General features: G+C 37.5%; 2 protein-coding genes and 1 long non-coding RNA gene across 11 annotated transcripts in view; 1 reads left to right on the top strand and 2 right to left on the bottom strand.

The window, feature by feature from the left end:
* Positions 1-2,214, bottom strand: part of LOC126614433 (uncharacterized) — a 34,701-nt gene extending 32,487 nt beyond the window's left edge. Inside the window, exons 1-2 of the long non-coding RNA XR_007620388.1 lie at positions 1,919-2,214; positions 1,517-1,797 (exon numbers count right to left, since the gene is read on the bottom strand). This is a non-coding gene — a long non-coding RNA (uncharacterized LOC126614433). The remainder of the gene's footprint in view (positions 1-1,516; positions 1,798-1,918) is intronic.
* Positions 2,215-12,363: 10,149 nt separating this feature from the next.
* LOC126614432 (transcription termination factor MTERF9, chloroplastic-like) lies at positions 12,364-15,841 on the top strand. Of its 4 annotated transcripts, none has more exons than XM_050282102.1 (6): positions 12,364-12,691; positions 13,185-13,376; positions 13,485-14,177; positions 14,444-14,852; positions 15,039-15,143; positions 15,428-15,841. In XM_050282102.1, exons 1-4 carry the CDS (start codon positions 12,401-12,403, stop codon positions 14,771-14,773), a joined length of 1,506 nt encoding a protein of 501 aa, XP_050138059.1. In that variant the 5' UTR covers positions 12,364-12,400; the 3' UTR covers positions 14,774-14,852; positions 15,039-15,143; positions 15,428-15,841. The 4 variants fall into 4 exon arrangements, with proteins under 4 accessions (XP_050138059.1, XP_050138058.1, XP_050138060.1 ...); XM_050282101.1 differs by having other exon boundaries at positions 14,961-15,143; XM_050282103.1 differs by lacking the exon at positions 15,039-15,143.
* A 5,331-nt stretch (positions 15,842-21,172) lies between these two features.
* LOC126614431 (zinc finger CCCH domain-containing protein 18-like) lies at positions 21,173-25,744 on the bottom strand. 6 transcript variants are annotated; one of them, XM_050282096.1, is made up of 9 exons: positions 25,373-25,742; positions 24,927-24,982; positions 23,446-24,364; positions 23,183-23,350; positions 22,897-23,076; positions 22,481-22,557; positions 22,101-22,268; positions 21,859-21,976; positions 21,173-21,745 (listed from the first exon to the last, which is right to left on the bottom strand). In XM_050282096.1, exons 3-9 carry the CDS (start codon positions 24,351-24,353, stop codon positions 21,661-21,663), a joined length of 1,704 nt encoding a protein of 567 aa, XP_050138053.1. In that variant the 5' UTR covers positions 24,354-24,364; positions 24,927-24,982; positions 25,373-25,742; the 3' UTR covers positions 21,173-21,660. The 6 variants fall into 6 exon arrangements, with proteins under 6 accessions (XP_050138053.1, XP_050138052.1, XP_050138051.1 ...); XM_050282095.1 differs by having other exon boundaries at positions 24,490-25,742; XM_050282094.1 differs by lacking the exon at positions 24,927-24,982.
* Positions 25,745-26,594: the final 850 nt, after the last annotated feature.

Below are 26,594 nucleotides of genomic sequence, written 5' to 3'. Positions count from 1 at the left end.
ATTTGATGTCGTGACCCTCTTTTCAACTAATCTCCACAACCCGTGAGATTTAAAAATTGTTACCGTCTTGATTCTCCATAATTCATAATTTTCACCAGAGAAAATCGGTGTTCGCACCTTAGAGCTTCTAGATCCAGCCATTTCACACTTCAATTTTGCTGGATTAAGATAAATTCCAACCTTTTCTAAGCTTTAATATACTTTGTCAGAATTTGAGCAAGCCCAGATACTTGCGAGCTTGATTCTCAGACCAAAACACTCTCTAGATTCATCATCACGCATTCTTATTCTAAGAGAAAATGATGATCTAAGAAGAAGAAGATAAGAGTGGTATTGATATTCTCTTCTCTACAAATTAGCAGAGGAATGTTTCTATTTCATTCACACTGAAACCGTGGGACTGCAACAATATATGCTCAGTATCCCAGTTAGTTACACAGCTGGAATAATCTCAATTACAACCAAATGATCTCAGCCACTCATTCAATCATAATCTAGGATTCTCACACATGGCATCTAGGGGTGGATTTTTTTGCCAAATTGCCGTGCCAACCGAATTACCAACCGTGCCATACCGATTTTGTGCCGATCGGTAATGGTACGGTATTGTACCATACCGAAATTTCTTGGTACGGTATTGGTAATTGATATCATTACCACGGTATTACCTTACCGTACCGAACATATAATATAATATATAATTTATAAATTATATAATATATATAATTATATAACACATATTTATAATATTCTAATAATTTGATATGATGAAAGAGGCTCAACCTCGGTTCAAGATTCCAAATAGGAAGAAGATTGCGGCCAATGTGTGGGATTTATATGTGTTGGAGAAGTCTAAGTTATTTGAAGCAATGCATAATCAAAAGGTAAGTATCACAACCGATACTTGGACATCGGTACAAAACATTAACTACATGGTAGTTACCGCTCACTTCATGGATAGTGAATGAAAGTTGCACAAACGGATCATAAACTTCATAAAGATCACGGGTCATAAGGGAGAAGACATTGGGAAAGTTCTAGAAGTGTGTTTGAACCAATGGAGGATAGAGAAGATCTTTAGCATGGGGGAAACTTCTATTTGTTTTGGTTTGTAACTTCTATTTGTTTTGGTTTGTAACTTCTATTTGGATTGTAAGCTTAATTTTCATCATGAATCTTGATGCATCATTTGAATTATTGTGTGTGTGAATTGTAAATGATGAATAATAGATGAATTTAGGCTACAATGTATGAGATAAAGGTACACTAAAAAAGTTTTGCCCTTGAATTGGGTTAAAAAAGCAAAAACAAATTTTGTCCCAAAACAAAGTGGCAATTACCATTGCCATACAATGCCAACCGAACATTTGGCAATACCGAACTTCGGTATACCGAAAGTTTGGTATGGTAATGGTAATAGATTTTACCAATCCGAAAGTTTGGTACGGTAATTGGTACGAGGGTTTTGGTACGGTAACCATACCGAACCCACCCCTAATGGCATCCATAGCCTTACATCATTTTGCCTTACACTTGTCAATATTCTAGACTAAGTGAATACACAATTTAGAACAAGGCTTATTTCTAAAACAGCTCATAACTTACAATTCAACACTATCTACAAATTCCCCATTTGCACACATAAATCATAAACAATAACATATTATACAATACAAACATATGATTTATTGGATTATAAGCCCATTTATTTATACATATATTGTTCATGCAATATTCATGAACTCACTATTCTTTTGCTGAATTCAATTCCAGCGACCACAAAAGGTGCACCTCCAGCTGCACAATATTAACAAAAATTTAAAGCACTAAAACTAAAGCACAAACATATAAAATATAAGGATGAATACATACATACATACATATACATATATATATATATATATATATGTATATATACCTATATCTCTGACAGCAATTTGCCAGGTGATGATGACAGGGGTGGGATCAGCTACAGCCGAAATATATTCAATCGCTGCAATCCTTCAAGCTTTTGTGTTGCATGGTTTTTTGGTAAAGCTTGCACACTTGGGATGGTGCTGCTTTCAAATAATAGATTGCTGTTGAAAATGCTTGGTTTTTGCATGAGTATGGAGGAAGAAGCTGAGGCTTCCATTGCCACAATGAGGAAATATGCCACTCGCAATAGCCCCTGGTAGTGATTAGAGAGAGAGAGAGAGAAAAGACATAGGCTGATTGTCACCACCATTACAAAATGTGCCACGTTGGTTAACACATACCCACTCATCAGGGAATAAATGTGGATAACACTCAATTAGGAAATTTTACATGGAGAGTGGGAATACAACTTAGGTATTTAGTGTGTTATCTAACCTACATATTAATAGAACCCTAATTGTTGATCAAAACGCAATGAAATTACCATTTTAACTCTTTAATCAGAACTGACACCACTCAGTACTATGATTTGGTGGTATTTCTCCTTATTTGTAAGTGAAAGGTCTTAAGTTTGGATTTCGTAAATAGCAAATTTGATACTAAATTAGGTTGCTCATTGTGTAACTCAGGCGAACTACCCCTCCCCTTAGTGTAAAATATGTCATTGTACTAAAAAAAAAGTCGTTAATCAGAACTAAATAGAAATAACAACTATGAGCAATTTACCCCTCATCTCGCCACATTCATTTCTCCTTTTCTCTCATTCTCTCTCTCTCTCTTCTTTTTCTATTCCTGGTTTCACAGATTCGGGTTGGCCTTGGGTGGGGATTGGTCTCAGAGGACGGGGCGTTTGATCCAACATAAGACATAGAGATCTCAATGTTTCGTGGGTTTTGGTGGGGGTAGATTTTTGTGGGAACGAGACAGAGATCGGAAGAAAGATGTGGTGGTGGCTGATGGTGCTGATGAGTTGAGGGCGTGGTGCGGTTCCTGTCAGTTACAATGCTTGTTGGGTTCTGAGTTTAGTTTCGCAGGAAAGTTTTAGTCTTCGATGACGGCAGACAGGGAACTCGTGAATCTACAATTTGAACTCGATCGGGTTTTGTAAGTTCAGGTTTAGTTTTTTAAGATGAAGAAAAGAAGAGAGAGAGAGAGAATCATAGATGAGGGAAGGAGAGAAAGAGAGAGCTTTTTCAAGCCGTGGAGAGAAAACAAACAGTCGCCGGCAAGTTGGTGTGGCTGACGAATTGGGTGGCTCATGGTTGGTTATGGGGAGGTACCAATGGCTATTTGGCTCCTTTTTGTCTTGGGGTGTGCTATCCACACACCCCTTTTTACTTCTCACACACCCCTTATTAATTTCTGTCATTTGATCTTTCAATTCATCCGATCGGACGGCCAAAAATTAGAAAGGTGTGTAGAAGTAAAAAAGGGGTGTGTAGATATTGCACGCTTTTTGTTCTTCCTTTTAAATTATAATTTTTCAATCCGATGCAAACCTAACAATGTTAAAGCTCCCGTTATGTAGAGGACATATGTCAAAATAACATGCTTGAGTTCAGAGTTGAGGGTGTGGTGCGGTTCCCGTTAGTTACGATGGAGTTCAGTCTTTTTTTAAATCATGGCATGCCACACAGGATATATAAAGTTCTTTTTTATTTTTAACACTTGAGCATGCATGAAGACATTTTAATAAAATCATGCCAAACATTCTTTACATCACTTTTTTTATCATAAAGATAGATTGCATTAAATACGAGTTGAAAGGTTTACGTCTTTAGCTAGAATATTGAAAAGAAACTATGGGCCAATACAATCCTAGCTAAATGATCCGTTATGTTTTTGAACAAACATAGCTATAGAATGCGCCACTCGGTTATCTTCCTTACAAGTAAACATGAACAAAACAATCCCTACTTCATTTGCAATAACCTAAATATCATGTATGAACTTTCCAATGACACCTCCACACTTATCTTCCTTTTGGCCATCTGAATCACCAATTTCGAGTCAGATTCAACAACCAAAGTACAATATCCTTCCTCTTTAAAAAACTACAGTGCCTCCCTAATGGCAGCCGCCTCTGCCATCATGGTAGAGGACGACTGCAGCTTCCCTGTCCCTCCTGCAACCACCAGCTAACCAACAAAATTACAGAGCACCCACCTTGTCGCCCCACGCATTCATTTACTACACCAAGTAGCATTACAATTGAGTTTAAGTGTACCAAACTGTGGTTTGTGCTATCCATCCCGCACCCCCACCATCTTTACCATTGTACTCCTATTCACCGTGCTTCTTCCCTCATCAACCACCTTCTCACTTTCTTGAAACTCTACCACTTGTTTCCTCGACAATTCTAAAGCCTTCACAAGATGACAATTATTGAAAATCATGGCATTTTTGCACTTTTAAATACGCCATAATCCAAACACAATACTCTAAAGAATATCATCCTTGTCCTCAACATCCTGAACCTTTAAGCAAATCTTCTTCCAACTTTCAAGAAATCCACACCCGTTACTTCCTGCAAATTTAGTTGAACCAAAATCCCAAACTAGAAAGCCTGACTAAATTCACATTAAAAAACCAAGTGATTCTCCGTCTTTATTTGAATTGCACGGTTGGCACACACATCAGGCACTCGCATATGTCTTATTTGTAAGTTATAGCACACAACCAAAGCATTGTTACAACACCTCCATAATAAAATCTTCATTTTATTTGGAATCCTCAATTGCCGAAACCTCATCCACGTGTGGTTGTTTTTGTCCCGCTCACTCGTCAAACCCTTCGCCTTCCTTCCCAACTCCCCCGCCTCCATCATCTTCATCGCTACTTTATACCCAAACTTCACCGTATAATCCCCATATTTAGTAAAATGCCAAACGATCCGGTCATGACATCCTCGTCTACGAATAGGGATACCCAAAATCTAGTTCACATCCTCCAATGCGAAATGTGCGCCTAGCAACTCCTCATTCCACGCTAATCTATCTTCGTTCATTAACTTTGTTGATGCACAAAACCGAATAGGTCTTGGAACAACGTAAATCCGACCATGAATCTGCAAGAAAGTAAATAACACAAGATGTATCGTGGTTCACCCTAATGTTTGGACTACGTCCACACTGATGTTGATTGTATTTCTCTCTAACTATATGTATGGATTACAAGGGTGAGGGGGAGTCCCCCAGAGAAAGAGAGAGTTTGAGAGTGTGAGGGGGTTGTTGGATATGAGCCTGTCTTTAGGGATGTCAGGCTCTCTTCCCAAGGCCTAAAACTTGGCCTCTCTCTTGGCCTCCCCTAATGAGGAGAGTGAGGAGTCATTTTATAGAATAAAGGCTCCTTGCTTATTACATATTTGCCCCTTCATTTATTACATAATTACATTTGAGTCCCTCGAGTATTTATACGAGATCTAAATACGGAGACCCTAAGTATGGTACAAACAGTAGTCCCCCAAGTATTCAGTCAAGAGAGTCTTTTGGCTGGAGACTTGAAATTCAGTCAATGTATGGGCCGAAGTAACTAAATGTCGTCTTGAACTGATACTCGATATGAGACGATGCTCAATCTGAAATAATGTTCAACTAGATGTAACACATGTTGCGAGACTGTTCGGTTTGTGGCTTATGTTGCCTTGGTTGGCTCGGCTTGTGGCATTGAAGGTGAGGGAGTCCCTTTTATAGAATAAGGGCTCGCTCCTCAATACATAAATGATGGGCTAGAGTTGATGCTCGCGGTGAGGCGGTTGCTTAGCAGGCGACGATGCTTTCTAATGATGGTGAGGGAGTCCCTTTTATAGAATAAGGGTTCGCTCCTCAATACATAAGTGATGGGCTAAGAGTTGATGCTCACGGCGAGGCAGTTGCTCAGCAGGTGGTGATGCTCTCTAATGATGGTGAGGGAGTCCCTTTTATAGAATAAATGATCGCTCCTTAATACATAAATAATTGGTGCTCTCTAATGAAAGTAGGGGAATCCTTTTTATAGAATAATGGTTCGCTCCTCAGTACATAAATAATGGGCTAGAGTCCTCCACGTATTTTTCATGAGGCCCAATTCTGGAAGCCCAATATATGGTACATAGTGTAGTCCCCCAAGTTTTCAATCAATAGAGGTTGTTGGCTAGAGACTTCAAATTCAATCCATGTATGGGCCGAAGTGGCGGTTGTTCGGAGGTGGTCTTTGTATACCATGCACTGAAGCTTTGTAGGTGAAGCTTTGAAAGTGAAGCTTTGAAGCTGGAGCTTTTGTAAATGAAGCTAGAGCTCTGTAAATGAAGCTTTCGAAGTTGATTGACATGAATGATGCTCATGAATGTTTATGTTGATTGACATGAGTGATGCTCATGGGTGCTCTCTAATGAAAGTGAGGGAGTCCCTTTTATAGAATAAGGGTTCACTCCTCAGTACATAAATAATGGGCTAAGTCCCCCAAGTATTTTTCATGAGGCCCAGTTGCGGAAATCCAATATATGGTGCATAGTGTAGTCCCCCAAGTCTTCAGTCAATAGAGTCTGTTGGCTGGAGACTTCAAATTCAATCCTTATATGGGCCGAAGTGGCAGTTGTTCGGAGGCAGTATTTGTATACCCTGCACTGAAGCTTTGTAGGTGAAGCTTTACAAGTGAAGCTTTGAAGCTGGAGCTTTTGTAATGAAGCTTTTGAAGCTGGAGCTCTTGTAAATGAAGCTTTCGAAGCTGGAGCTCTATAAATGAAGCTTTTGAAGCTAATTGACATGAGTGATGCTCATGAATGTTTATGTTGATTGACATGAGTGATGCTCATGAATGTTGACATGAGTGATGCTCATGAATGTTTATGTATGATTGACATGAGTGATGCTCATGAATGTTTATGTATGATTGACATGAGTGATGCTTATGTATGATGGTGATTGTCATGAGTGATGCTCATGTATGTTGACATGAGTGATGCTCATGAATGTTTATGTATGATTAACATGAGTGATGCTCATGTATAATTTTGGATTGACATGAGTGATGGTCATGTATAATTTTGGAGTACTAGACGTACTTTTGATCACTTGGTTGGTGATGATAGTGGTAGGCTGCCGAATAATTTTGGAGTACTGGACGTACTTTTGATCACCTAGTTGGTCATAATAGCGGCAGACTGCCGAATAATTTTGGAGTACTGGACGTACTTTTGATCACCTGGTTGGTGATAATATAGGGGTGAACCTTAAGTGGAGGGATGGAGGTTTTAATTTTGAAACCATAAGGTCTGGCTCTTTTGGGCATATGGGTCTTCGCCCTCCACATAACAATCCAGCCCATTATTTTGGGCTTGTCGTTTTTTTTTATTTTTTTTATTACCCTCTGATGGGGTTATACAGATGTTTCCAAAAGATAAGAAAAATAAATCACATCATTCAAAAATAAATCCGACCCTCTGCTCAATGGGTCACGCCCATAATTCCCCTTTCTGCATGCCATCACCACCGTAATTGTGTCTGCTTTTTTATCTTCTTTTGTTTTCTGCTTTTGCTTTTGTTTCTCTGCTTTGCTTTTGTTTTTCTGTTTTGCTTTTGCTTTCCCATGTGCTCTCGCAGAGCAAAGTTTCCCCTTATTCCTTGTTTTTGCATGTGGGTGGTCGACAGCGCGCCCTCTTTTTAGACAATGGAGTGGGTGGGCAGCCATGCTTGCTTTCTACTTTTTGTCTCTGTTTTTCTCCATTATTCTCATATCTTTTTTTCTTTTTCTTTACTCCAGTAAGATCAACTTGTCCTTATTGTTGAGATTTGAAATAGGAGGAAGAGCCTTGACGCTATGGGCCTCGAAGCAAGCATCCCAACCCTATTGCTGTCTCGAAGCAAGCGATCCCAACCCAGTACGCGGCAGACCATAGAAGAGCATGTGAGGACAATTTGATGTCTCGAGGGTGTTGGTGAGGACTCGGACCACCCCGTCCTGCTGCGCTACATCTTTCACTTGTCTCGGCCAATATTTTTCGACCCATGGTTGAGAGCTCTGAACCAGTGGCGCCATGGATGTTTTTTTGACACTTTCTAAAGCTGCTGCACCGACAGCTGAAGGAGTATTTGGCATTACCCTAATAAATCGGCTGTGACCTACCCATTCCTGCAGATATTTCAATTTGACACCAGCAGCAATTGAAACAAGCAGCTTCTTCCTGGAAAGCAGCGGCCTTAACTACAAAACTACATCTTTAACAACTTGAGGTTTGACCGAGAAAATGACGACGTCACTCTTTTCCACCACGTCGTTGTTTTGGAGAGGAGATGGATTCCGAAGGACTCGAAGGCTTGGCGTCGAGATCGGGATTGTCCTTGATTGTCCTTGAGATCGGGCACTCCCTCACCTTCTTCCTGTAATAAGTGAAGGAACACAGTTGCGAAAACAGCATCGGGAGACGAAGCATCAGGTCCCTCTGGCGCAGGCGGGCTGGCCACATCTAGAGTCGGAGCAGCCGCCAGAGACTTGTGCTTCTACTTCTTGGTCTTGCTGGGAGTCGGAGCAACGGCCGGCTTGGGTGGAACCAACGCCGGAGTGGGAGAAGATTTGGGGGTGGCAACCAGAGATGGTGACTTGGGCTTAGGAGCTGCAGCTGGTGTAGTAGCTGGAGGGGTGGTGGTTGGAATAGCAGGAGAGTTAGTAGGCGCAGACGATGGAGCCTATCTTCCGATGTTGGCGACAAGAAGGCAAATGAGTGTGATGGTGAAAATGTTGTTCCGTTCCATCTCTCTCAGACTTAGCAGTCGCAGGTTCAGATGTTCAGAAGGCTTATTAGCAAGCTGAGAGGGCTTCCAGTAACCGATTCAAAAGGGGCCGAAGTATCGATCTCCGCCCTCAAAACCCTCTTCTCATTCTTTGCATCCAGACCCGACTCCGACACTCCGATGATTCCGGTCTCCATGTCCAAACCCGACAACCTAAATGAAATCCTAACAACACGAATACAAAGATTGAAACTTTCTCAGAAACCTAACAACACTTAGCGAGTAGATTAATGATTTTGGTTTCTGAGCAAACAGAGTTCAGAGTCTTTCCAAGGACAAAGAGTATTATATATATCAGAACTAGATAAGTGAAAAGAATAATATGTAAGTCGAACGATGGAGATGAAATAGGAAAACTGTTGAGTGGGTGTGGTTGTCTCTTGGGTTTTGCAGATCCACCGTGGACAGTGGTGAGGTTATGAAGGTTTCACGGTTGTGAGATGAAAATTTGAGAGAGAACCGACATGGCTTTTCATGTCGATTCCCATAGACGGCGCCAAATGTTGATGCACAAAACCGGATGGGTCTTAGAACAACGTAAATCCGACTATGAATCTGCAAGAAAGTGAAGAACACAAGATGTATCGTGGTTCACCCCAATGTTTGGGCTACGTCCACACTGATGTTGATTGTATTTCTCTTTAAATGTATGTATGGATTACAAGGGTGAGGGGGAGTCCCCTAGAGAAAAAGAGAGTTTGAGAGTGTGAGGGGGTTGCTGGATATGAGCCTTTCTTGGGGATGTCAGGCTCTCTTCCCATGGCCTAAGACTTAGCCTCTCTCTTGGCCTCCCCTAATAAGGAGAGTGAGGAATCCTTTTATAGAATAAGGGCTTCTCACTTATTACATATTTGCCCCTTCATTTATTACATAATTACATTTGAGTCCCCCGAGTATTTATACGAGATCTAAATACGGAGGCCCTAAGTATGGTACAAACAAACTTCATCACCATTTTAGCCTGAAGGTTATGGTTTGGAGTAACCTTAAATGTTGGTGGCTTCGGTATCCAAGGATCATCTCAAATCCGGATGCTCATCGCATCCCCCACTCTCCATCTCAACCTTCGCTCTAACAACATTTCCACTTCAATAATACCTTCCAATCCCTCTGAAGAATTCCTTCCCAACCGCGCCTCCCAAAATGATTGCCCAGGAAAGTGTTTATCGCGCAGAACCATAGCTAAGACGAAATTTTCTTAATGGGGTAAATTGTAACAGCCCGTCTTAAATTTTAAGTTTTAATTAGTTAAATTTACAAAAATACCCCTAACAACGAAAGCGTTGACTCTCATTTTATGAATGTAGGAATTTTTCTTTTAATTTATTCACGTAGCACTCATCAATACGAATGTGTAGGCGCAAGCAGATTTGAATTCGGAGCTAAATCGAAGTTTTTACAAATTTTTGAACGTCAAGGGCATTTATGTAAATTCACATTAAAAGATATTTCTCCATTTTGGATCTTCCCTTGGCTGACACGTGTCTAATTCCCCATTTTTTTGGGGTGTTCCTTCCCTGTCCCAAGATCTCTTTCCCTCTCTTTATTTTCTTATTTTTCTTCTTCTTTCCTTTTCATCATCACTCTCCCGCCCTCTCATTTCTCGCTTCTCCCGTGCTCTCGCTCATCTCACCTTCGAACTCTCCCTTTTCTCTTCGTCCACGACAGCGCACCACCACCCAAGCACCACGTCAAGAATCCCCAAGCATGGCGAGTTCACCACACACTCATTTCCCTTTCTTTGCACAGTAGAACCTTTACTGTGCAACCTTTTTCTCTGGTGAATTCTTGCCGTTTCCAGTGAAGGTAAATCTCAAAATTGGTCCATATCATTGTAGATCGTGTCAAGGTTCACAATTAGTAAGTTTTTGGGTGGTTTTGGTGATGTAGGAACACGAAAAATACAAAGGAAGTCACTGTTTAACTCTGGAAATTTTCAAATCCATGGTCCTTTTGCCACCTTCTAGCCATTTTTCTGACCAACTCCGATCTCGGTTGGGCCTCCTAAGGTTTACTCAGAAATTCGACGAAATACCAGTTTTCCGGTGAACCCACGACCTTCCAGGCCATTTTTCAGCCAAACCATGGTAAGTTAGTCGTCAAGAAAGGTACCAATCTGCTCGTCTCGTTCCGAGGTGCGTTGTTAGCAGCGACCCCATTCTTTCTAGCTTGAACGGCTCTTTGGTGACAAACTATCTATCAGTGGACCCTTCTCAAATTGCATGTTTTTATAAAGATATTAGGCTTGCATGCATTTCATATTTCATTATATTTAAATTTACTTATTTCATTTACATATGTTCTTTCTTCATAACTTGCATGGATATTAAAATGGCTTCGTCACCTTCGGGTATCGACCATCACGTGCCCATCCTTGTGTTTGGAGGGTAACGGGGTTGAGGCATGTCTTACCAAATTTAAAAAAAAAGGATGAATTGCTAATTTAGTTCATGAATTATTACCTAAGTGAAAATTGTTCCTAAACTATTTTTTTTTTCTGAAAAATCAGTCATTGAATTCTAAAAATCAGCCAATTATATTCCTAATATTATATTCAAAGATACTATATTCAATTTTCCTTCAATTTAGGCCATGTTACTTGCATGTGATACACATTATAGGGTAGATTGGTAATTTTCAAAAAGAAATAGTATATGAAGTTAACTTTGGACGGTAAATTAAACGTTAAATTCGTAACCTATATGAAATTTTAAGGGCTTATAGGCAAGAAAATGATGATATTACACTCTAAAGTGTGTTAGGTGACTTAAGTTGAAGAAAAATTAGATAAAATAGTTTTGAATATAATAATAGGGATGAAATTAGCAATTTTTAATGAATTTAGGGACTTATTTTACCGAAAAATAATTCAAAGACTTAATTTTCACTGAGGTAATTCAGAGACTAAATTGACACTTCAACCTAAAAAAAAAAAAAGATATGATAAACACACTAGTTTTATTTTTCTACACATCTATGTTTAATTGTGTTACTAATTGTTTATCCGTTTGATAGTAAAAAATAAAAATAATGTGTAAGAGTCGAAAAATAGTTTGGTTAGGAGCTGATCAGGAAAGAAAAAAGGAAAAAAGAAATTTATTTTTGTCTCTGAAGTCTGTGAGACTCTGTACCCAAAAAAGATATATTTTGACAGGGATCAAGATTCTCTCCTGAGTTAAGAGTGAGGATCTTCCTGAGTAAGCACATCAGGTCATTCAAATTTTATCCAATGGTTACAAAAATAGAGTCCCTCTAAAAGTTATAATAATTGTAATCGTTAGATAAAATTTGAACAGTCCGATGGACCTGCTCAGGAGGATCCTTACCCTTAGCTCAGGAGATGATCCTGATCCTTTTGACAGCATAAGAAAGTAATAACCACATTCACCAAAAAAATAAAAATAAAAAGATAATAACCACAACAAGAGACACGGAATGCGGTTCCTCAATAAACAAAAAATGTGAGAGGTTCCGGATTCGATGCTTCGAGCCGATGAGTCTGCTTAACTGTGGTCACTAGCAGAGTGAAATTTTTATAACTTCTTTGGCCCAAAAAGAGTGCATAATCATAATGTGCCACAAGTTATCTCTTCTTTTCTTTTCTTTTTTTTTTTTTAAAAAAAAAAAGAAAAAAAAGAAGAAGATAACGATAATATAGATAATTCTGTAGAGGGTTTTAGGGTATATTCTTTGTCTCTCTTCCTCTATCTAGTAAAATGGTACCTTTTTCTCTCTGCCCCTCCTCCCATTCCTCCTCCTCCTCTTCTTGTCTGAAACTCTTCTCTCAATCCCAGTTCATCATTACTACTCTCTCCAATCTCTCTGGTCGCAAAAGGAGGTCCAATTCCAGCTGCCGCTTCGTGGTGCTCTCCACCCACTCCAACCCCAAAATTCTCAAGTCCAACCGCCGGTCCCGCTATGGCCAGCCTCTCACCCCCTACGACCAAGACGACGACGACCAGGTCTCTCGTGTTACTGACGTGTCCGACGACGATTGGTTGCTCAATGTGAGTAAATTATTCTGCACCCCCATTTGTTTGTTTTTCATTAATTATAAGCATAATAAGAATGCTGCTGCTTCAGTTATGCTGACTTTTTGGTACTGCCCATTTGTTTGTATAGGTTAATTTGTAGTTTCAAGTTTTTTTCTTTTGGAGTTGTTGGTTTTTCCCTTCATTTGGTTGCTTATTGGATTGAGGTTGATGCTGGTTTTGTGGGTTTTTTCTTTTTCCTTTCAAGCTTTTTGGGTTCTTGAAAATGTATGCAACAAGCTAAATGTATAATGAAAGACGATGAGCTTGAAAGTATTTCGCATTTCGTCACCCAACATTCGGAAAATTGATTGTTGGGTTGTGATCAGTTGTTTATAATTATATGTGATGTGATAAGCTATTGGATGAAATGTTAGTTTGGTATGAATGTATATATGACACGAGTAGCTTTTTTTTTTTTTTTTTTTTTGAACATCATCTGAATTTTCTGTGTGGATTGCTTCCCCAGGATGACTTTGCGGAAATTTCAGATTTTGATGTTAGTAGAAAGAGGCCCAAATCCCACAAGGGGTTTTCCAATGGTCATTTGGATGGCAGAAACAGCAAGCGCACTCTAGAGAAGAGTAACAAGGAAGACTACAATTATAGTCCAAGCAAAAAAAAAGAAGTCACTTCCGTGGATGTTCCTCGCAAGGGAAAGGTAGCTTGTGGATTGACATGAAGAGCTTTCAAATTCTATGATCAATTATAGTTGAACATTTGTACACCATTTCATACGAAAGTGCTGATTTGTTTTATTTGATTGCAGCTAGCAACAAGGAAGGCTATGGAGGATAGATTCCCTCGACTGTCAGAAGAAGTCCAATTGGATGAGAAGTGGTTACCCCTTATTGATTATCTAAGCACATTTGGGCTTAAGGAATCACACTTTATTCAAATGTATGAGAGACATATGCCTTCTCTTCAAATAAATGTGTGCTCAGCAAAGGAAAGGTTGGAATATTTGTTGAGTGTTGGTGTCAAACAGAGAGATGTAAGAAGAATGATTTTGAGGCAGCCACAGATCCTCGAATATACAGTTGAGAACAATTTGAAGTCCCATGTTGCTTTCCTGATGAGTCTGGGTATTCCGAATTCCAGGGTCGGGCAGATTATTGCTGCTACTCCATCCCTCTTCTCCTATAGTGTTGAGAACTCGTTGAAACCAACTGTGAGATACTTAGTTGAAGAGGTTGGGATTAAGGAAAAGGATTTGGGTAAAGTTGTGCAGTTAAGCCCTCAAATTCTGGTTCAGCGGATTGATATATCATGGAATACTCGTCTGCTATTTCTTTCTAAGGAAATAGGAGCAACCAGAGATAGTATAGTGAAGATGGTTAAAAAACATCCTCAGTTCCTCCACTATAGCATTGATGATGGGCTATTGCCCAGGATCAATTTCCTTAGGAGTATTGGGATGTGTAATTCTGACATCTTGAAAGTTTTAACTAGTCTAACACAGGTATGCTTACTTTCCTTTATGCCCATTGGATTATTGTTGCGTTCTTTCTATTTGGATGGGATTTATTCATACTTGTGTGACAAGAAACAATTTTTCTTTCATGTTTATGTATTTTGGAGTACTATGATTCATGACTTCCTTTACTGATAACCTGTCAAGTTCCGAAGAAGAAGAAAAATAGCTTTCTTGCTTCTTCCCACTTCACAAGTTAATTTTCTGAATCTTTACCAATGTTCCTTGTCGATTTCTGACATATATCCTTGCAGGTACTATCCCTATCACTGGAGGATAACTTAAAACCGAAGTACAAGTACTTGATAAATGAACTTCATAACGAAGTGCATTCCTTGACCAAATATCCTATGTACCTAAGCTTGTCATTAGACCAGAGAATTCGCCCTCGACATAGGTTCTTGGTTTCTCTGCAGAAAGCTCCTAAGGGGCCATTTCCTCTAAGTTCATTGGTCCCAACTGATGAATGCTTCTGTCAACAATGGGCTGGAACTAGCTTAGATAAATATTTGGCTTTCCGGCAGAGCTTACTGCTCAAAGAGTTTGCAAAAAATATGAAAGAAAGGGATAACATCCTCCATTAAAGTATGTGTGGGTTACTGACACGTGTTTGATGAGCCAAGCATCCTCCCTTAGCAACTTCATATGCTGGTAAATTTCAAGGTATGACATTGTTAACAAAGTTGCCATGAAGTTGAGAGCCCCCGCTTATCACAAATCTGGAATAAGAAGGTTTCCAGGTTTTTGACAGTTTTTGGTTTGGGTGGCTAGTTTGTTTCTCATATAGAGTATATAGGTTGTCGTTGTGCACTCCAGTGCCATTATTTGTTTATACCGGAGCTGCTCCAGTTTTGTGTAGAAGGTTACGCTCCAGGTCAAAGCATCTGGATGAGTATTAACTGCTTGTGACGGAAAAGATAAAACACTCTCATCGTGGAGTTCTATACTTTTAAGGTGATTAATATTTATATATACTATTTATTCTTTGAGGAACTTAAGGTAATTTATTTCTAATTGAACAAGAAACGATAGTTGTTTGAGGAATAATTGGTCTGCCACTTGAATGTTAACATCTTTGGTTATCCGTACTGAATTCCTTCACATTAGTAAACAATTGATTTAATACAACATGATGTATCTGTTACATTGTTCTATTTACTGCCCTTTCTCTAGATATTTTCTCATTACATTGTTTTATATGATTTTATAGTTTCTAATGATTGACCAACTCATTACAGGTTGTAGTGTATTTGTATCTTCGCGACGCTCAAGTGGACAAACAAGAAGCTTTACTAAGTGCAATTGATTTAAAACGCAAGGGCGCATTCTTGTATTTGCACTTTTTGTACCTACTCTATGCTTCATCCGTCATCCGTAGGATGACTTTTTGTTGCTTGTTCATCCTCAATGAAACCCCGGAAACCAGCACTGCTAGCTTGTAAACCTTTTTTTTCTTTCTCTTCTGCTAAACTTTTTGTTTTTAGTTACCTGTAATACGCACGTCCGAAGTTTCTATTTATATTGTTAGTATATGTGTGGTTTTGTTATCTGACTGCTATAACATTTGTTGAATGTTGATGTGTTTTCGTTTTTAGAATGTAAAGCTGCCTTTCCAGTGCAAGTTTCATATATAAAAACCCGAGATCTATGAATGCCTTTCTGCAGAAATGTAACTTGGAGCGGCAGTGTATTGTTTGCTGCTGACTGTTGGTTTATCTGTGCTCTCCTTTATAGGGCCCATTACTTAAGTACTTTGTTTGGGCTTTAGATATTCAGTCCAAAGGGCCTTTGTAAGGCCCAGATACCACCCTTAACATTGTCACCACCCCCAACCACTGTTGCGACAATACAATTCTCGTCACAAGGCTTTTGGCTGGCTGTAACCCTAGAATTATATGACCTCAACTCATGATCTCACGGTTGGCTTCCATATAATCTTTACCCTTTTTTTTAAACCGTTTCCTTAAAAAAATTTTACAAAAAAAAGATAAGAGTAGTATTTTATTGGTCAACACATACAAATACAGAGATGTCAATTGAGCTTATTGTTCTAGTGACCATGAAATTGATCTAGAATTAAGTTTTACGGACACACGAATTGAACGAGACCACATAAAGTCATCGCAAAGGAGCAGCTGAAAATAAACAAACGAAATGTAACTGTGAAGACTACTTTATTAACGGAAAACAAGTAAACAAGATTACCGAAATGACTGACTTATTCTCATACTAAACTACAAGCCATATTTATAGAGAGCAAAAGAAACCCTAATTTGGATGGGATAATGCCCAATCCCAAACAATAAAAATGAACCTAAATATTATTATTTTTCAACAGAAACGAGATAAATTGTTTAAAGACTAGAACACATAACTCAATACTCACAAAAAATACATCCAGCCATCGCAAAAGCTAGAATACAATTTGTGCTAAGGATTTTAATAATACAACCATATTGCATTGGCATTTGGTAGTGAAGTCCTCCTCCAACGTAATTGTATTAACGAAACTTGCGGGCAGGGCCGGCCCTGAAAAAATGGGGCCCAGGCGAGCCTTCGAGTGGGGGCCCTAAAGTTCTTTGACATCCAACTCATTGTACATTTATATGTATAAGAAAATATTTCGCTAAATACATGAAAAAGTTCATTTCTACATCAAAAATCATTAGAATTCATATCCAAAGAATAAAGATATGCAAACATTACTTAAATATTACTCGTCTCGCGTTTTTGGACGCAAATGTATTAATTAAGTTTACATAACTAAAATTCAATATTCTGTAAACAACAATTTGACAAAGAAACAAACTAAAATTCAAATTTTACGTACTACCCAACACAAAAGTTTGATACAAATGACACAACACAAAACGAGGCGCATAAACAATACAGTAAAATTCAATATCGAAACTTCGAATTATCTTGAACCAAAACTAGTTAGGAACAAGGAAGAAAATATCGGTAATATCGGAAATATCGGTAGTCCGAAAACACGGAAATATCGATGGAAATATCGGGATAATATCGATATCGATAAAAATTACATGGAAACCACGGAAATTGTAAGAAAAACTTGGAAATTTTTATTGAAACTTTGCAAGATGTTTATTTAGTCAATTATCTATTAGTTTATCATAAAAAATTGGAAGGAAATGCATTGCATGATGGATTTAACATTATCAAGTTGATTATATAGCGAGCTGACAAACATTATGAGTGTAAAAAATATATAGTAATTAATGAAAGAAATTTAAACACACCATAATCATTTATATATATTAAATTAGTACAATATTTTACACTTTATACATTGTACCATTCCTAAAAGATGTAAAAGTTGAATTATTTACCATGCTTTTCTTTTCTCACAACGTCACACACCACCTACACACACACGCCACCGACACACACACGCACACACAGGATCACACACGCCACCACACACGCACACCACACACGCACACACGACTTATATCTGGAACCTTCTCTCTTCTCCCTCTCCTTCTCCCTTCTCCCACAAACACACACAGAGATCGACAGATCTCTCGAATTCTCGATCCTTCTCTCTTCTCCCTTCTCCCATACACACGCACAGAGACCTTTCTCGATCCTTCTTCCACATGGCATTCTCCTCCTCCCTCGCCTTCCTCCTGGTCCGCGTATTCCGCCTCGTCGGCGAACCCAGGAACTCTGAGTTCTCTTGATCCTTCTCCGCCTTGCTCACCGATCCCACCGATAACAACCCCACCTCTGTCGTTGACTCCAACGACGACCCCCAATCGCCCCCAAACCCCAACCTCAACCTCCACAACAACCACCCATTCTCCTCCTCCCCCCGGAGCCTGCCCCGCCGGCGCCGCGCTCGCCTCCGTCTTTGTTCCCCGTCTGCTTCAACCCAAGACCACGCCTGCTTCGCCGTGGGGACAGACCACGAGTTGTGGATCTACAACTGCGAGCTCGATCCGTTCTGGAGTTGTGGATCTTTCGCCGCGACTTCGACAACGGCGGGGGAATCGGCGTCATTGAGGCGCAGATCTTAGGTTTGAGCATGGATTGCAGAGAGATCTGGGCAGCTAGGGGGACGACGCAGCCTCGGCTGCCTTTCCGACGACGGATCCACGACGACTTTTTCGATAATATCGAAAATATCGCGATATTATCGATATTATCGATAATATCGCGATATTTTGACGATAATGAGACGGATATGTGAAAAAATATCGAAGCCTCTGAAAAACGATAATATCGGCGATATTTCGCCGATATTATCGATATTTAAAACCATGGTTAGGAAGCAAAAGTAACCAACCTTGTTAAGTGCACCCATAATCTATGTATCTCCTTGAAGGGATTTAACCACTTTATTAAGTGCATCCACAAGTTTGAATACTCTGATTTCGCATAAACAATATGCATTGAAATAAACAAATCATAAACCCTAGAATCGAAAATCCTAATTATATTTACAAACACAGCACTCGCAAATTAAATTATAGAAAAAGAAGCAGAAGATAAGAGAAGCATTGATCGGGCACCTGATCTCTGTAAGTGGAGTGGGAAAGAACCAATTCGCAGGCGCAGACTTGCTACCAGTATGTTGTGCGTTAAATTCCCAAAAAAAAAGTTGAATTGTTGCTGAAGTTTCACCCCACTCAAGACACTTTGTACGCCAAGTTTCAAGACAATTATGTGAAATATTTTATTAAATTCTAACTCTAAAGATATATTTATATATGTTATATATATACACACATTTAAAAAGAAATATTTTTGGGGCCCCCACCCAAAACGCTGCACGGCAAGTTCCAAAAAAATATTTATAATTTCATATTTAGATATTTTACTCAAACTACAAAATTATATATATAAATATATATAGAAAATTATGATTGGCACTCTAAAATTCTCATTCTACATTCTAAACTTTCTATATTTAGAAAGAAAAATACACTTATGAAGAGTGTAGGATGAAATTTTTAGAATGTCAATAACACTTCCTTATACATAAAAAAAAAAAATTGGGGGCCCTCTCGAAATGGGGGCCTAGGCGGTCGCCTAGTCGGGCTACACCCAGAGCCGGCCCTGCTTGCGGGCATAATTTGATCCAGTCTGCGGGCAGAAGCTTGCACGTTATCGATTCCAGGGTCGGTTTGCTTATTTAGATCATAGAAAACCCTCAAATATAATTTTGTGAATGTCAATTTCGGAAAACTAAATTTAGCAGTGAAAGGAAGAGACAGTGAATGAGACAAAGGACACTGCAGGTTTGTCCTTTCTATATCTTACAGCATTTTTATTACTAGTTTTGATATTTTGAGATTTTTATTTGAATAATCCACAGATTTTTTTAGTTACCACACTTTTATTTAATTATGTTTGTTGTCTTCGATGATATATTCATTCTAATAACTAGAAATTTAAAAAAAAAAAAAGAAGTTAAAAATGCAGTATTCCTACTCAATATTCATTTGTGGATGTTGTGGTTGTTGGTTCTTGTGAAACTTGGAAAAAAAGACGTTCTTACTTGTCACCTAGTGTATAGATAATCAAGTAAATCAATGATAAAGGAAAAATGTACCACGTTTAGGTGAGTTCTACTCCACTAAGCATTACTTTGGGAAAAATCAAAAGAAACTTTTCTTAAAAACGATCAATAACATGCACGATGTAGACATGTTAAATGTAAGCCAGAAGATATGGATTAGCCACATTCAAATAACTGAAAAAATAAAATTCACAAGAACTTAACTTTGAAAGTTAATTGTAAATCTAACAGAAAAGCACCAAGAGGTAAACATCACACAACCCATTGATGATCTTGCAAGCATTGACAATAAGGCACTACTATAAGTTACATTTAACAAACATCGAGATTGCTCCTTGTATTTTCTTGACCAGTGGACAAAAACCACCAAAAACAGAAAAATCACCAACCTAGCTATATGAACAACTGCCACTCAAAGATATGAGTTTGAGAAATAAGTTCAATTAGATTTGAATGATTTTAACGTATAATTTTGCGAGGGTAATGTTAGGGAGACCAAAATTTTGAACTAAATTGTGGAATCAAATGACGTAATTGTTGATGATTGGATTATTAATTAAACGTCAATTAATGTGCATATTTTCTATTGGTGACACATCATTTTGTTTAAAAATTTGGTCTCCTAGCATTATTCATTTTGCGAATAAGTAATGTTAAGTAGATCAATTTTTTAAACCAAATTTGTAAACAATGTGATATGTCACTAATAAAAAATAAGTACACTAATTAATACTTATATAATAATTCAATTATCAACAACCCCACTTACATAGTTTATAAAATTTAGTTTAAATAATAATCTCTCTAACATTATCCCGAAGAGACCTATGATTTGATCCTTCCATTGGCTGTGTAACCGTGTTGAAACCATAAAACACATCAACAGAGATTTTTTTATCATGTATTATAAAACGCACACTAATCACAAATAACAAGAAAATTATGATCACATATATATTAAAAGAATTATTACTTTGCGTTGTGACAAATTAAAAAAACAATATTCCACAAATTTTTAATTTTGAGATAAAACTCTAATTAGACAAAAATACATAAACCAATACTCCATTTTTCTCGACATTAGAAGAACATTTATCTTGAAAAAAAGTGTTGATGATCCGAAGGTGTGGAAGTCTCAAAGACCGTGCTCTCTCCAAACTAAGCAATGTCATGTGGTAAGATACTGTAGTTTCATCTTCCCAATTAACACATTCAAGTAAAAGTACAATTTGTTAAATGACAATGCAATCTTCGCCTAAAATACAGAAAAATTAAAAATATATGCAAACCTTGAATTCATGGAAATTAATTGAAATTAAAAGCACACTTCCTCTCTTTGTTTTGTTCTATGCAGCAATTATAAATGAGGAGCTTCAAACTCAACGAGAGAATAAAAAATAATAAAAATAAATCATTTCAGTAGCAATAAAATAATTAATTAATAAATATAACTACCCACTTTGATTGAAATTATAGAATTGGTATATTTTCTACCTAACATATAGTTCAAGGTAATTTCATCTTCGCTTAATGTGACACAGATTTTAATAAATTTAAAACCTTCTGAAACCGTGAAATATTCTAAGATCCTTTGTTCAACTAAAAGACTAAAATATTACATCAGACACTTTCATGCCTTATTTCTGTGACTTAACACTAGGAAACTGTAAATCTTTCTTGCATATACTTCTACGTATCCACGAATTCTTCTTTACTATGTCCGTCAACCCGTGCGTGATAGGGAGGAATGTCATCTAATGTTTCTTCTGTAGACAGTATGTACTTGCAGGAAACTTTGCCAAAAAGTTGATGAAGCCAAAGAAAACGAAAGAAGGTTATGTTGTCAAACCAAATATGTTGCATTTGAACTGTTACCTAACTCTATAATCTTTGCGTTGCTGAAACTATATGAGTGTTGAAATGCCACTAGCTATCGTGTTGCAAACGGGCTATCCGGGAGATTAAGTCCTTGACTGCCACAATGAAAGGGAAAATGAAGCAACGACACCTCCTTGTCAGAAAACAAATACAAACAGGAACAATCATTGACAGATGATAAATAGAACAATGTGAAGATTTAAAACCTTCCATCGGAAGAAGAAAATTAACTCATACATGATATACCTATCATGGTCAGTGTAATTGGTTTCTGTGTGCTTGGGTTTATCATCACTTGTAGACCCACTGTTTAGAGCATACAACAGATTATTGAAACATTCTGCAGACGGGAAGTTGAAATTATCTGCATGCACTACAACAATAAGAAATATACCAAGAAGAAAGAAAAACATGGAGTACTAAATTAAAATCGTAAAAGAAGAAAAATGGTTTGCAGACAACTTAAAGAGTTGAAATGAATTACAAACCTTCTGATACTTTTAGCCCATCCATGAAGTAACTAGATTGCGGCTGACTGGCCACAGGCTTTTGCACAAAACGCAGCTCTGCCAGCCTCCTCTCTATTTCAAGTGCATATTCTTGTTCCTCCAAAAGCTTCTTCCTTAACAATCTAGAGTTATCACAGCTTCTTGACACTAAAACAATTTGTGCATTAGCAAAAATAAGCACTCAGTCACCAATTGAACAAAATACGCAATTAATTTGATAAAAGAATAAAATAAAATAAAAGAAAATAACCAAATATCGCAAAATAATCTAAAAGATTTTATTGCCACCATGTCTAAGGTCGGTATAAACATAAACCTATATTGTTTTAACGATTTGAGAAATTTCAGGTGCTACTCACTCGAATAAAACTCGGATTCCATGTCTGTATAGTGCGGAGAATAATATGCTGTAGGTTCCATTCTCTCTTGGTACTTTCTGCACAAAGCAAAGACATGTGAGATTGAAAAAGAGGGTCATTAATATGGAAGAGGGAAAAAGGCCTTCCAGCATCATTTTAACTGAAGCAAAGATCGTAGAGGCAAGAAAAGTATTTGCACTAATGCATGCTATTTCACAAGCAGAGAATTAAAGACAGCTTTACCAACTGTATTGAAGAATTCTACGAACTGTTGGATATATATGCAGTGAAAAATCTTATCACAGTTTCAGTTGTACAAAATCTCATGGAGGTTTTCATATTACAGTTTCCACTGATTACTTTGAGAAGTTTGACTTAGGATGTACAAATCTAAACATAACAATAGGAAAATTTACCTATCAACAAGCTTTGATTTTTCCCTATAAGGCTTCACGAGAACACGAGCCCCACAAACATAATGCGGATTTCCCTTTACCAAAATTGTTTTCACAGTATCGGCATGGACAAAGGTTACAAACCCGAACATCCTTTTCTGTTGGCATGGAATTCTTACATCTTCAACAGGACCAAAAGTGCTGCAAAGAAAACCAGCAAAATGAGAAAACTATTAAACCCTGAAAATATATACCTAAAGAAGCGTGAAATCCTTGTTTCAAAGAGCAATCAGAAAATTAGACTAACTTGAAGTAGTTTGAGACTTCATCTTCACTGAAAGTGCTCTCGGATGGAAACGTCAGATAAATTTGTCGCGAACCGCTAACAATAGGACCAGGATCACCTTTCTCATTCCGATTTTCCATGTATTTTGCAGAGTCTTCCGACAAAATTACAGCATGCTGCCCATGAGGCCTGTAAGTAACACAAAGGCACTGGTTATGTACCGATATCTGAAAGACTATCAGTCAATCAATCACAAAACACTGAAAAGGGGCCAAATTTTGCACCTGTCAATCAGCCGAATACTGTTTCCAAGTCGAGCGAGAAGCTTTGTCAAACTGTAACCAGCCTTGCCATGTCTCTGGCTTTCAGTTAGGTAGCCTTCTGCCTGAAGAGATTTTCCATATCTCTCATAATACATCATTGGCAGAGAAGCAATTGAAATAGGAATCCCTCTTCTTGATCGAAGAAGCTCGGTGATTTCCCACTCCAACTTCTCACGAGACCCCGGTGACAAAACATGATCATCATTTAGGCCATCATTTCCATAGAAGCTATCAGAAATCAATTGTCCATGGTAATACCTACAGCTACTTCCATGCTTACAAAAGCCCTTATTGAAATAGTGACATATCTTAACTTGAAAATCACCGAGGTTTGAAATCCTTCTACCATTTCTAGCACTCAAGCTGCACATTTCAGCATCCCTGTAAAAGTAATCGTTAGAGAATCCTGAAATCTCAGAATTAACTGATTCCATTTGATCCTCCAAACTAAAAAACTGAGCCTGGTTTTGCAGCACAGTAATAGAGTCAGGGTAACCCAATGGCATAAAATCCGGGCTGTGCCTATCAATTAGTTGCCGATCCCAAAATGAAGTTGGGACTTGAAAGGCTGCCGGAGATGAGAAATGCCTTGACGAAATAGGCGAATAAGGTGCGAAAGCACCTGTTGTCCGGTTAAAGGAAGGTGAAAGTGGGGATGACACTGATTTGGTAGCCAACTGCTGAAGTTCAGCCTTGGCTGTCAGTATCACTTGGTGAATCAAGTGTTCCGGAGCCATAGCCAACCGAGCCATGTCCTGCTCGCCATGGTCTTGTAAAAGAAGAAAGCCAATAATCTTCGTAGCATTTTCGGGTTCTAGTTTCTGGATTCTATTGTAAACAGCGGTTGTGGACACAGAAAAATCCATCATCAATCTATTCACTGCCAAAGAATATACATATTGCAAAGTTCAACTCTCAGAAAAAATGCCCAAAAACACGGGAAATTCATAACCAAGAAAATAAAAACATAAACCAAGAGAAAACATGTGATATATAGAACATTACCCTTCAATGGAGCGAATAAAAGAAAATAAATGCTCTCAATCTACCAGTGCCGTACGGACAGAAATACGACTAAAATACAGAATCTAAACCCTAATATTTGTGAAGAAATACTAAAAATCTAACAGCACTAGGTCAAAGATTCAGTGAACCAAAGATTTTGAGGTTTCTTTCTCTTCTGTCAGAAGATTTTTCCTCCTTTTTCTTTGCATCCATAAAAGGAAAATATAATAAATTAAAATAAATATAATCCAATACAACAATAGAAAAGCTGTAAAGATTATGAGAACAGAGCAGAGCCAGAAATGGACATTTCTCCAAATCTGCATAAATATGATATAAATAAAAATAACATGCTTAAATATTGTAATTTCCATATTTAATCCCAGGGAACAACCAAAACCATAAACTAAGAGAATATTTGGAAAAATTCAACTTACCTTTCAGAAAAGATTGCACTTGCACAGCATAAATAGTGTGTCTTCAAGCACAGAATCTATTGGAACCAAAAATCATTTCCCTTTTTGGAAAAAATTACATTACGCCAACCAACAATATTCTTGACAGTAAAATGACATGGTGCAACTTTTAAACATAAAAAGTCTCAGAAGTTGAATTCTTTTCCAACTCAAAAACCCAGTTAAAAATAATCGAAAACAAAACTAGAAGTTATCATGATAATTAAAAGGGGATTTTAAAAAAAAAGTTGATTTATTCGATGAACCGATAAGCAAAACACACATTAGTCTTTATCAAAACAACAAAAACATTATTTGTACTATAAAATCTTTGTGAAAACCCAAAAACTTCAAAGCTTAGAATATTTTTTTTTCTGCAAGAACGGAATCAACAGAGTGAATAAATAACGTGGACGCAAAATACTCACCAATTCATTCAGTCCAACTGCATCAAAAACTAGTCAGAGGCTCAGAAGAAGAAGGAGCACAAAAATCAAACGAGTCTATATTTAGTACTACTTTCTCGTATACCTATTTTGTCACTGAACTTATCCAAAAATATAAATAATGTCTAATTTCAAAATCATATATGTACTGACAGAAATGATGCTTTAAAGCGTACACTTTGAGAGTTCAAATAAAAAAGGATAACTTTAATTAAAATTATTATTTATCATAATCTAGAAATTGTGCGCACTTGATTGTTTAAACTTTTTGTGAATAGATTTTAAAAAGTTCACAGGTGGATATTCTATAATCACAAAAAAATAGGCAACAAATTTTCCACGATTTTCGAATCTGTTCATAACTGTTTTCAAAGTTTGAAACTATTCCAAACCCCATAAATATAAGCAATGATTCGGCCATGCATTCTCATATCAGGTTAGTTTGGATATAGTTTTAAAATAACTGAAATTACTTTTGATAAAAAAATTATATTTTAATAAAAATATAAATAAATCTTTAAACATTTCTTAATAAAATATAAATAAATCTTTAAAATACACTTACCTCTCGTTATTTATATTTATAAATGCAAAGTGCTTCAAGTGTTTTTTATAACCACAAAAGTTTTCTATAAAAACACTTTAAGTCATTTTAAAAACAATGCTAACAAGTGCTTAACTTTTCTAATCCTCTCTTTCTTTATATTTAATAATTTTATCTCATAAACATAAAAAGTATTGAAAAATGAATAATTAAAAAAGTATTATTCGTTATTCGAAAACAAATGTGCTAAAATTCCAACCTAGACATGTGCGCAAACCGCAACTCTTGAAAAACTGAGTTGCAAGTAGGCCTGGCAAACGGATCGTGTCTGTTGTGTTCGTGTCGTTTTCATGTAACACCTGTTATCTTAACGGGTCGTGTCATGTTACACCCGTTATCTTAACGGGTCCTTAATAAGTCAGGTCACTTTACCAATGACCCAACGGGTAAAGAAACCCGACCCGTTATGACCCGTTAAGAAAAATATATATATTTTTTCTTAAATTTGCACATACCACACATTGCCACATAAATATTACTTCAAAACATTAAAACACATTTGTCTTTTAAGTACTACATCTACACTCGAAAATAAGAGCCTAATAAACAAACATTCATACACTACTAGTCTATTACAAAATATTAAACGTGCAAGGATAT

Source organism: Malus sylvestris, chromosome 3 (assembly GCF_916048215.2).
Source record: "Malus sylvestris chromosome 3, drMalSylv7.2, whole genome shotgun sequence".
Classification (NCBI taxonomy): Eukaryota; Viridiplantae; Streptophyta; class Magnoliopsida; order Rosales; family Rosaceae; genus Malus; species Malus sylvestris.
Note: the sequence above shows the minus strand (reverse complement) of the source record. Positions and strands in the feature narration are given on the sequence as shown.